This window comes from Sitodiplosis mosellana, unplaced genomic scaffold (assembly GCF_009176505.1).
Source record: "Sitodiplosis mosellana isolate CC-2019 unplaced genomic scaffold, AAFC_SMos_1.0 Smas_scaffold_30, whole genome shotgun sequence".
Taxonomy (NCBI): domain Eukaryota; kingdom Metazoa; phylum Arthropoda; class Insecta; order Diptera; family Cecidomyiidae; genus Sitodiplosis; species Sitodiplosis mosellana.
Window position 1 is genome coordinate 4,251,334 of NW_022595272.1, and position 13,235 is coordinate 4,264,568.

Sequence of the window (13,235 nt, forward strand, 5' to 3'; positions counted from 1 at the left end):
AGAGAGAGAGAGAGAGAGAGAGAGAGAGAGAGAGAGAGAGAGAGAGAGAGAGAGAACAAGCAGAATGGATCGAGAAATGAGGTCACATCACCTACGAAATTCCATAAGATGCTCAAGATACACACGACGAGAAAAGAACAAAAGAAAGTATGAAAATGAAATGCAAAGGAGCATTTACTACACAGGCATAAAATTCGGAACACGACCCACTTAGCAGCTAAATTCTTTAATGGAATCGGCTTACAGCATTTAACCGGAGATTCAATTTGGAATTGTGTGTATAAAATCGCGTGCGCACTCGCAACCAAACACACTCGAACACATACAAACGTACCGCCGCCACGATGACGATGCCAATGCCGAGCACAACAGTGGTACATCTTCAAAGTACTCGTTAGATTTTTAGTGATCAAAATGTAACGAAGAAGAAACGATTAACGGTACTTTGCCCTTCTAAAAATGAAGTGCAATCCATAAAAACAAGTCAAAGAAAGAAAGAATTCTTTACGGCATTCTTTTCACCATCTTCGTCGGTCTAGTCTTGAGTTCTCTCACTAATGCGATGGCAGAGATTTGATTTGGATAGTTTTTGTGTTCTCCTTTTCCGTTTCGTTTGTTCTATCGCCATTTCAATCAAATCATTTAAATTGAATAGCTCATTTATATTCATGGTTCTGCGCGCTTTGGCCAAATGAATCGATTGAAACCAACTCGGTGGAATCGAGACACGATGCAAGAGTGATAGAGAGAAAAAGACGGAGAAAATCTTCGAACCAATTCTTCGAGAGAGAAAAACAGATTAATATGTGCCATGTGAACTATCTAAAAGCAAGGTATTAAATTAACAACTCACTCACACACAAATGCAAGCCAATGAAAAGTGACGAAACGAAAAACAAGATGTGTTTGAGCAAACAAGCGCGTGAGACTTGTTAGTTTTTATGTGTGTGTTTTTTTTCGTGTTTCTCTGATTCTTTCTTACACGAGTGTCTACTTGAAAACGAGCAAAGAGTACAAAAACAAAAACCAAAACTATAGCGGCTGTTGAAACCACTTGTTTCACTTTCGACTGGTTCAATTTTTTTGTGTATTCACTTTTCGCCGTACGACTTCTTTTTCTCTTTCTTTCTCTCTCGTTCTTCGTTTCGTGATTGTGCTTTGAATTTTTGGTCCGGAGAAAATGTTAACCGTAGTTAGAATGCCGTTGGATGGCGGTGAAATGGTTTTATTTTTGGGAAAGAAATTAACAAATTGTGCACATTTATTTCGGCGTTCGCTTTTGCGAATGTTTAAATAAATGGGCGATTGAGGTAAAATTAATGCGCCATATTCGTTTATTCTCTCTCCCTCTCGCTGTTCGCATTACTTTTTACTAACGGTTTTTTTTGCTCGTTCCAGTGTTTTGCCGGAAGTCGCTTTCTATTGTTCTGGCTGCGTATACGCAGACTCCAGTTGGTCCATTGAAAAGGCAAACCTAAATACACACAATGATTACGATGGATTTAATGCAGAATTGAATGTGGCCGACATTTAAAAGGCTTGTGCGAGAAAAAAAAACGGACGATTTATATGAGATTCAGTTGGAGATGGTTTTATCATCTTATTGACACCAATATCAATTCATAGTTCTCCTCTTCTCTTCCTTTCTCTGACGTTTCGACGCTATTTTTGCTCTAGATTTTTTTTTCATCTTCAACACTAGAGATAAAAAAACTGGGTGCATATTATTTGAATTACTTGTCAACATTTGCATGTTTTCAGAGAAAAAAAAAAGATTCCCACAAAACCAATCGGTACGCCGATTTCATTCAACAAAAACGTTTTTGTCTCGCATTTATTGAAATTATTTTCAATGAAATACCGAAACTGATTGATATTTCATGCAAGAGATTATTTTTAGCGTCGACTTTTACTTATAAAATATTCTAAATGGCGCGTTAATGGTGAGCAAACACGCAGCATATCGTCATATCGCCATTGTCAATCCATTTGTCCTATGCAAATTGCTGATAATATCACACGCCAATTAAAACTTTTTTTTATGCATATCCAATTTAGATGCAAAATGTCGACAGATTCCCGTTCTTTCGCTCTTACTTTTTTTCGTTGACGCTTTTTTTTGGCGGATGCTGTGAGAAAATATCAATTTGGTTTTATCATTTTGGTGCAGAGAAAATTTAGGTGTTCAGAAACTGACATAAAAATTCATTGGAAATTAAACGAAGCTGCTATGTCCACTGAAAACTTGCCTTTCGAGAGCGGATTCAAAGCGATTCATTTCGTTTGCAAACGACTCACGTAGGCTTTGGTTTATAGCCGTCGCGGTGTCATAAACGAGAATAATGAATTATAATAGAGATATTGATTATGATCAACGAGTTAAAATGTTTCAGATTCGAAAGCGATTCTATTTGGTTTGGTTTGGTTTGGTTGCGATTCCGTGGCGTTTGCTGAAGACAGTGAGACGAAGAAGAAAACGAAAATTTGTTTGAATATGCAAATGGCGTTTTGCAAACGGATCTATGAGCATTTCACATTCGAGCCCGAAAATAAAAACCGAGAGCTAAAAAGATCAACTGAAAGCAAATGCTATGCAGCTCACACGACATAATGGAGATAAATGCACAGTCTTCCGAAGAGAACGAAATGGCGGAGTGAAAAGTGCAGAAAAAAAATCGATGCTGACGAAAAGAAAAAGTTGCGAAGGTCTGAACGTGAAACGTCTATGGCAACACGTGTGTGTGTGTGTTTGTGTGTACGCCAAAGAATTTCTGTGAGTATTTCGATGGCAGCCCACTGCCTGTTATTTATATTCTTTGTTTCCTGTGATAATGTACGCTTTTCCCCTCGCCGACAACTCACGCTTTCTTTTTCACCGTTTGCCAGAGCAACGGCAGCAGCCGTAGCACATAGAAAACGGTTTTGATCTTTGCGCGCTTGCCATTTCACCTTGTTTCAGAACCGCAAAACAGTAACAGCGACAGCAACAGCGGCAAGAGCAATAATAAGCCGTCCGCACAGCCAAAAACCAGTAATTTCCAGTTGGATACACAGACAGAATCGTGAATCGTCACGGATGCAGATCGTCTTATCTTGAGAACACACCGTGGTGAATGCATGCTAATGAAAAGGCGCGCACACAGATGAGACACGACCAGAGCGAGAAATATGAATGCGCAAAGAAGTGAAACAAAGACGAAAAATCAACGACGACGACGACGACGGCGACACAGAGAGAAAATTATTTGTTATGGAAAAAGAAAGGAAACACCAATTTCATGTGGATGATACGGGAGCGCGAGGCGAACGCAAAACAGGTTTGTTTTCATTTTTTATCGTTTAATGTGCACACGCGTGTGCACTCTTCGAAGACAAAATTCAAGTACTTGTCCGTTGTTGCTGGTTGTTGTTTTTTTTCGGAATTCGAAGGTACACGTTTTGCACAAATCGTGTACAATTCTTTTTGATATCGTCAGATTGTTCCACAGGATTGGTGCTGTATTGAAATCGAGAAAGTTTCAGATAGTTGCCATTGATTTGGCTTTCGCCTTTCATTTGAACTAAGAATCCAAATAGACTTATTCATTTTTTTTATTTCTCTCCCAAAGCTGGTTTGTGTGAGTCAAGCTCCTGTGATCCGCTTAGAAAACACATATCGGATTTGGAAAATCAGTTTTTGTTTCATTAAATCACCACGTTCGTTCGCACACGACAGGAAATTTCATTCCCATTGATGATGATGATGTGTCGTTTGACCAATTTAAATGTTTGAATGCAATGAAAGAAATCAGAACGCTTCGTCAATCGATTGATAATGAAAATGTCGTAAAATCTGTTCTTTTGTATTTATATTATTATGGCATTTCAACAAGAAAGCCACATTCCTTTTGTTCTCTCGCTGTGTTTCAACGCGCTCGCACACACACACAATGTGGAATGAGTACTGAAAATGCCTTTTAAATCATTGTTGAAATTCACGCTACTCTGCGAAGCATGCATGTGTGTAATGCGGACATTAGATATGTTCTTTTCTTTGGAAAAAGTCTCATGTTGCGCACAAACTCTCTCGTGTTCTCGTGCCAACCATTGAGTTGAACTCAATTCTTGATTCACAGAGCGTCTGTCGGTTTAGTGCTTAGCTTTTTTCTCTCTCTCTCTCTCTCTGCTGTACTTCTTCTCCTACATTTATTCATTCTTCTCTAAGCTTCGCTTGTTCCGTGTTTTGTTTTGGCTTTTCATTCTTTGTGCGCGAGCGTTCGATCTCTTGCGCACGCCGTCTTCTTTCGCCGACTTGTTCTCACTTTACGTTCTATTGACTTTGAGTGCGTGATTTGTAACGATGATCGAATGAATAAGTGTGTATATGTGTTAAGCACGTTGACCTACTTTTGATTCAACAGATGAGCTGATTGTTGGTTCTTTCTCTCTCTCTCTCTCTCGTTGTGAGTACTACGTCGACGTCATCGTCATAGACTTGCTGTTGCTGCTGTTGGTGTGCCTTTGTTTGTTCGTTCGTTGTTTTTTTTTTCTTCTGTTTTTGACTTTATACAGAACGCGCGCGCGCTTGAGCCAGCATTCACCATACCGGAGCACGTATATCATGCTCAATTCGCTTGGAACACATGCGCATATATTTTTTCTTTTTCTAATTTGTTAAACATTTCTTTTTTTTCACCATTTGATTTAGCGGTTTAAATGCACGAGAATTAGAAAATGAGAACTGTTTTTGTTGAAAATTTTCAAACGATTGAGAGAGAGAGAGATAGAGAGGAGAGAGAAGGAGAGAATTATGGAAATATATCCTCAATCACAATCATAATTGAAACGTTGCAAATGGCCTCGAACTTTCTTTAAACACGCAGATAATTTGAGGAAGGAAATTCTTCCATGCGAAATTTTTTTTAAAACTTTTTTTTAAACTTTTCTTCAAATTGATTTCTTTAGCTTCAACTAGAACTAATCAATTCGTTTCATTTATTGATTAAATAAAGAAAAATTCAAAAGACAAAATACTTTCAATCACGCTAAGAAATAATAAAACCAGATTCGCCGAACGAAAGAAGAAAGATTCGCCAAAAGATTTGTGTGTGTTTTTTTTTTGTTCGCTCATTAGCAATTTCCAGTGGATGATGAAGCCAGCACGATTCAGCATAAGAAAATGACACCGAAAACAGAGTCGACGAAAAAAGAGAAAGTAAAAGTGTTGCTGCTATTAATATCTCATATAATGGAATTTAAAAAACATTACACACCTCGAACAATAATGAAAAAGAAATGCGCAAACGAACGAACGAACGAGTCAAGAAAAGGTATGCGCGCAAAGAAATCTTATACTTGCACAGCTAAAAAAGGAGACAACAAACAATGAGCAAAAAAGAGTACAACGATATATAATAAACGGTCGACGTCAAAGAAAGCATCGCAGAAAGAAGACGCGAAGAATAAGAAGGTAGCAACAATCGCAGGCAAACGAAAGAAAAACACGAGCGAGCAGCGAGAAGAAGGAGAGAAAATGAGAAATAGCCGTCAGAAGTATACTTTTCATCGTTTTGCCAGCAGCAGCGAGTGAGTGAGCTTTGAGTTAAGGAAATTTACACATCATGACTTAAGTATGACATGCATGTAATAACGAGTCTTTTTCTTGTGTGAAGAAGTACGCCGAAAAAAGAGCAAAGTAGAAGACGAACAACACCGTCCAAGTGAAACATCGGCGAAAAAAAAAGAAGAAACAAAAAATTATAGCCAACAATAACAATAACAATAATCATGGTACATCAAATTGTGTGCTTGGCAAGCACAATAAACGTCATGAAATGTGATTATAGATGCGTTACGAACGCACCAACCAATAGAAACGATGAAGAGCATAATGCCAAAATTAGTGAAAATTGCTACCCAAAAATTGCTCTGGCTTTAGAAAATTTACTACATGGAAAAGAAAATGGATTAGAAACCGCTTGCTGGTGGCGTTTTGCAGGTGATTTCTCAGGTGATTTCTTTGGATTTTTTATTGGATTTCCTTGATTGGACCAATTGATTAAATTTTGACTTGTCGTTTCATCGAAATAACCCAAAGTTCCTGGTTCCATTTTTTTTTCTCGCCCCGAACAAACGTAACTTTCTTGGATTTTCCAAACTGATAAGCTTTCGATCATTATTACAGTTTCATCATCAGGCGTCACGATTTCATCACGTTGATTAAGTAAATCGCAAAACGACTGAGTCATTCGCCAACTGCACCGCATTCTTTTATGTTTAACGGCCACAAATAGTTCCGTTTCAAGATTTATCTTTAACTGTGGTTTTTATTTCTCTTCGTTTATAATTTGCTGCTTCGACTTGCTCCCCACCGATGATGGTAGCTCGCTTCACTCAATTCCATTCCAGCAGAGACCATTTTGCTTGAAGCGATACCGAAACATTTCGTGTGCTTTTTTTTCTTCGACTTCTTTTGCTTCTACTTCGTTCAGATTCAGATGTTGGTCAAACAAAAATGAAATTAAAATCCGAAAAAAGCATGCAAAGCAAGCACGCGTGTGTGTGTGTGTGTGTGTGTGCGAAACATAACCGTAAATATGTATATCATATTCTTTTCGTGTGTCTTTTTCGGGATGACATCATGAGTGGGTCAGTTTTTGCGTGCATAAACGTGCTGGTTCGTTCCATCGGAGAAAAGTGTGTCAGTGATTTTACTTTCAGATCGAGTACGTTTTACGCATATTCCGCACTGAATCATGCTCAAGTATTCGCTGGTTTCTTTGTTCCCATAATTTTTCTTTTGAATCAGCTTTCGTCGTTCTTCTTCTTTGTTTGCTTCATGCATTGACATGACTATGGATTTCTTATTTCGTAAATTCACGAATCAATAATTGTATTTTGGTCAAAGAATTAAATTCCGATGAGAAAACATTTATTACAATTCGATGCGAATCACAAACGTGATCATTTCAATGCGTAACATGCAAGAGTGGCTGCTTGGAGCTGATTTTTTTTTTTTTGGAACAACTCGATTTTGGTTGACAATTTTCTTTTCGGTTGTATTGTTTTATCTTTCTTGTTGAATTTTAATAGAAACACAAAATGACACTATGGAAAAGTGGACAATTCAATGCATAATGTGCGTTTTTTGTCTCCTTCTTTTTCTTACGTGACAAATTTGAACAATGTTAATGGCGAATTGTGTTCGTCATTTGAGAAACAGACAAAAAGCATTATGACCATCACGAATATGATTAATATACGCGACTCACACACCAAATTTAAGAATCGAAATTTCCGAAAGAAAAAAAAAATCACACAATCATACGACGACGGAGAGTTGAAGCGAGGAAACTTTCTATTTTCTCGTCATTGTAATTCGTGCTTGAAATCGGTGGTTTTTTGTTGTTATTTTTTTGAGTTTATGTGGCTGAAGCGCGGCGGGCGAATGGTCATCACCAAGTATGTTGGTCACACATTTTGACAAATGCACACACAGATCGATAAGAGATTTATTTGATCAATATTTTATTCAAATGAGGCATTTGGCAAACGAACACACGTTTTCAAGAGAAAGGAAGATAAACACACTCACTCACTCACTTACAACGAACGCAGTATTAGCAATTCTGGCCAAGCGCTCCAAATGCTTGTTTTTTTTATCACATGATTACGAAACAATTCACAATTTTGATGTGCTTGTCGTGTCGTGTGTAGTATACACCGTACAGTAAGCCGAAATTAGTGGAATTTCGCGGCATAGACCGTACGGTGTCAGCAGCAATTATCGGCCATGCCAAATGGAAATCAGCAACATTTCGATAAACACAACATCGATTTACAAGGAAGCGTTTACATGAATTGAACAACTAGAATTTTGTTATCTCCACATCCAAAATTCCATACAATGGTCATACACAAATTTGGTGATTGAAATCGATGCGTTGTTCAAATGTTGACAATATAGATTGTATTTGTAAAGTTGAATGGACATGAATCAGCTTTGAATGAAAACAATGACAAAAATCAGTCAATAAATTGGAACTTTTCATTTCGAGTAAACACACACACACACACAATATCATCAGCATGGAGAACAACAGAGAACGAGAGAAAAAAAAACGCGCTGCTGGACTGATAATTTGCTTTGTTCTCGCACACTGCGAGATACGATTGTGGCAAGAAATGTAGATTAGAACAAATGATTATATAATTGCGAGAATTGTGCCAGCCGACCAAGTGTTTCATCACGCAATATACTGTCCATAAAATGCGAACGAAATGATTGGGCTTGTGTGTATATGGTGTGTTTTTTTTCTTTCTATAGATGCGGATATCACATTTGCCTAGGTAAAACGTTGGCTGCAATCGCAAAACAAAACAAAAACCAAAATATAAAAATGAGGACGAATCAAAATTTCAAACACTTACAATTGACACGATGTGATTCAGCTCAAAAATACACCATACACACAGAGAGATAAATGAGGTGATACATCAAAAGAAAAAAGATAAGAATTTTTTTTTCTTCTCTGGTGTTTTGTTATTAATATATAGATTTTCTACTGAAATTCAAAATAAAGCCCCAAACGTTTTGTGATATTCTTTGTGTCGACATAGACATCATAATATGATTTCGACAATGATAATAATAGGCACCATATCTGCCCTAGAAAAGCTCTGTGGCAAAACGCACCGAAATTTCATGTTTATCAATGCGAAGAAAAACAAAAGACAAAACGACACACCAATTTTCATCATCATGGCAAAACACCCGAATGAAAATCGCGGCAAACACATTTTCAACAAAAGAATCAGAATTCAATTACGTTAGGAGTGCGGGCGCACGCGCGCATCGATCGCGCGTCGTTTAGTTTTTATTGGTTATTGACATAATTCAAATCTGTCATTAAACGCGTCATTCTTTGTTGTATTCTTCGTTCGTTTTTTTCTTTTTTGCTTTTCGTCGATTTCAGTTTCTCGTGGCCTGCGTTTCATGTGCTGTGCAAATGGTGTTTGCTTTTGCAGTGATAGCAATTACATTGTATACACACAACTATAGATGAAATAGAAACTAGAAAATAGAAATAGAAAAATATCGCCCGTTGTACTCTCTTTCCTTCCTTCTCTCTCTCTCTCTCTCTCTCTCGCCTTTGCACTCTCTATGTTTCGCCCGCTTCGGCCGATTGTATAAAGTCCTATTTTTGCACTTACGTTAGACCTAGACTTTGATTATGTGTTCTATCTGTCGACATTAGAAAAACCGATTTAAGATAAGACAAAAACTCTATAATCACTGATTAGACACAGTCTCTGTTCTATTCAATTTTATTGTTGTTTCTTCCTCCTCTATTTATTGCTCTCGTACTCATTTACGCTCGCTCTCTCTCTCTCTCTCTCCCTCTCCCCCTCTTCTTGTGTCGCCTCTTGATTTCGAATGAATCGCGCTAAATCCACACATGCGACACATTCCTGCCATCCCATGCGCTCGCAATCGTTCATGTAGCCAAATGTACACAGTGGCATTGTGCACACTCAATTATGACATACTTGATCGAAATTATAGCTGCTGATAAGCCATTTACATTCTCTCACACTTGCCTTCGTCTGCGTTTGTTATTTCTTCGTCAAGAACATCGACAGAAGTATGCCTTTGGTCGTCTCTTTCTGCTTTGTCTTTCGTTTCGTTTCTTCTCTCTATGTCTTCGTTTTTCAAATGTACTTCGGAACCGTTTTTCTTCATTGTGTTTGGATGACCTTATTCATGAAACTATCGTAGGATTCATGCAATGTAGCAATTTGTAATTTTGTCTTCGTTTAAACATTTGTGCAGCTAACGCATCAATTGGACATGGGACGTTCATAATTTTGACTCTGTCTTCCATTAACACACATAATTTCGGTACTCATTTCCGCTTTAGAATAACGTAATGTTATGATTTAATTCTGGCTTTGGCCCATATAATTGAAATTTCATTACTGATCGAGTCTAAAGCGAATCGGCTGCATCAAGTCGATTGATTGTTATAAATAAAATCGCAAACATCTTCTGATTAGATTCTATGCACATAAGAAGAAAAATAACACATTGTAGCGCTTATCGCGCGTTTCATTTGAGTTTCAAGTTCAGAAAAATAGTTTCGATTGAACTTCAACGCGGTTAAAAGTGAATGACACAACGTGCAGTGATTGCATACAATTAAAAACAGATTAAACGTGCGATTGTTGTTTGTATATGCATCTACATCTATCTATCTGCTATGCGGCGTCCCTCTCTTTCTTGCACTCTCTCGTTCAATCTCAATCTCTATCTCTAACGCTATTTCGTGATGCGATTGCATTCTGCTCCGCGCGCATTTCGATGCGTTGGAAATGGTTAGAGCTCACATTTCTACTCGCTAATCTGCTTGAGCTATAAAATCACTGGCAAATTTTTTTTCCCTTCTTCTCGATGAATCGAACATTTCCGTCGAATCGTCATTTTCGGTGTGCAATTTGATTACAGTTCGATTGAAACATTTGTGGAAGCAAAACACAGAAGAAAAAAAGCATACACGAAGCTGTAAATAAAATTAGTCGACACTATCACTGCAACTTGAACAGGATTTACACGCCGACAGATTCACTCAGATTTTTCGTCTCATGCACGTAATAAATATGGATTTCAATGTGAATGTTTATCGCATTTATCCGTGCATTCCGCTCGCTCGCTCGATCAATATGTGCGCGCGCGTGCGCTCGTGCTCACGCTCTCAACAACTGAGGTCGAACTTGTTATTTTTATTGTAAGTATTCTAATTACACATGCGACTCAAAGGAATGATTGAAAGTAAACAAGATCAGCTTATTTAGTTCGGAGTTTTGTGTAATAAACACTGCATCGAGTGAATATCAAGCGAAAATCATAAATGACGACAGAAAAAAAAAACTTTCACTTGTGCGAATAGCGAACAGCGAAGCTCGACAGCCTGTTCGTCGGTTGTGAGCACGAATGTACGCGCGGTTAGAGGTGAAAATCTTGAGAAACGAACAATGGCCAGCACATTACAAATGGCCAAAGCCAACGAAAAGAAAGAGCAAGAAAAAAAAAGCTGCTTGGGGTTTTTTGTAATCCATATACGCGCACGTAAATTAACGTTTGAATTCTTGGAAATTATTCAAACGCACCAGGCACACACTCACGTCATTGACGATGGATGATTCGAAGCCATACGAACGCATCGAGTATGAAGGTAGAGAGAAAAGGATGAGAAGAAGGGTGATTGGTCTCTTATAGACACACACACTCTCTCCCGGGACAACAACACGGCATTTTCATTCAAATGAATACCGAATAATTCACGTAATCAAAAGCACTTACCTTGTATTCTTGCAGCAGATTATTCCATTTTTTGATGATTTTCGATAGCGGTAACGGTACGTTAAGCTCACGTTCAACCACACTGCGATGAAAGTAAAAGAGAAGAAATAAAAGAAAAAAACATTCATATCGTATGAATAAAATAAAGTTCCCATTAAACCAAATATGCTTATATATTCAACAGAAGAGAAAAATTCCAAATTGATGAATACAAAGATCTGGTTGTGTTGTTGCTTCTTCTTTTTTTTTGTTCATAGCGTTTGGCTGAATTAATGAGAGATCATTTAAGATCTGCACACGGATATGAATTTCGGATGTTTCTTCATTTCGACTGTTGTGCTTTTTTTATTGCTTGTAATTTTAAAGAGCGGCGAAATGAGGCCGCATCATCCGCGCGGTTTATAAGTCGTTGTTATTTTTTTTTCTTCTCGGATGATGAGTAATGACAGAATTGCTTGTAATTTCGCCATTTTCAGAAGAGAAAAAAAAAATCACTGACCATTCCCACTGATGAAATAGTCAAATAAAAACGGTGAAAATTCCATATGGATTTCGACTACGACATTCTGTGCCGATTTAGTCTTTTTTTGGCGTTGCGTGTTTTTTGACAGATCATATGGGTGAAGAAAAAAAATAATTCCATATTCCAAAAACAATCTTACGTAAAAGTCCGTCAAACTGCGCACGATTTGAAGAAGTGGATTGGTCTAAACAATCACCGTATCCGATGACTGTTGGTAGATTGGTCGAAAATGACTTAGCAATCGAATGAATTGAAATGAACGTAAAAATTATTAATGACTAGAAAGTGTTACATTTTGGCAACTAACGCAAAACACAAATCGATTGTTCCAGATTCAAGAATGGTCAAACACAAATCGTACAGCCCGTATGACTCATGATGCTGAGCTCAAAGCGTACGATTATTTATTGCCTTTTCCGAAAAATTTTTATTCTGATTAATCGAACGAGAAAACAATTCGTCGGAAAACTGTTTCATCAAAATTAAAAGCGAATGCTGAAGCAAATGTGTCGCCATTTCAGTTGATGTTTACATAATTGCAAATCAAAACATAGCCATCGGTGAATCGCTTTGGATTGGCTGATGGAATCAGTACAATTTGTTGCATACTAAAACGGGCGTCGATGGAAATTCATTAAAATGTAAAAGATGAAACGAAATTTTACATTGTCTAATCAGTATGAATAGAAACGTGGTTGCCTCTGCTGTTGTTGTTGCTGTTGGAAGTGGTCAGTTTGGCAATAAATAGAAAAAAGGCAACGGCGACGGCCACATTAAAAATAACTCAAAGTGATAGTCGAGCATAGAAATGGTCTGTGCGATCGGAATGGCACGTAAGCATTCGAACCGAATGGTAAGTAAGCAAAGAGAAAAAAAGCGAAAATATTTGAAAGAAGCATGCGAGTATAGATATAATACGTTTGCATGGAGTTGATGGAGGGCATGGTTTGCATATTTATTTAAATTCTGCTTCTGTTTGTGTTGCCATCAAATCGAAACTCTCACTTTTCTTAATTCTTCGGTGCTGTTGTTGTTATTGCTGTTGCTGCCATTGCCGTTCGCTGCTTTTTGTTTTGTGCGCATTTGGTTTCATTGTGAGTGGAAACACCATTACCATATGCTCTTCTCTTGGCTACTTCTGTTGAGATCGAGCCGAGTTTTTGAATCTCGGAATTTTCACTTCTTTCATTTTTCGATGGTTCATTCTTTTCTGTATCCCACTCCAAATCATTTTCTTTGTCTACGATGTTGTTCGGCAAATTTTTTTTTCCATTGAAATTCGCAAGGTGCTGTAATTTATATATCGTCGTTTGTTGCCAGCTTTTTTTCTTCTTCTTCTTCATTTTTGTACTTTTCTCAATTACGATAGTCATT

General features: G+C 37.7%; 1 protein-coding gene across 1 annotated transcript in view; it reads right to left on the reverse strand.

Annotated features, from left to right (window-relative positions):
* LOC129569391 (uncharacterized membrane protein DDB_G0293934) overlaps positions 1-13,235 on the reverse strand; it is a 30,990-nt gene that overhangs the window by 3,648 nt on the left and 14,107 nt on the right. The window contains exon 3 of the mRNA XM_055448181.1: positions 11,339-11,420. Coding sequence (XP_055304156.1) covers positions 11,339-11,420 — 82 coding nt within the window. The remainder of the gene's footprint in view (positions 1-11,338; positions 11,421-13,235) is intronic.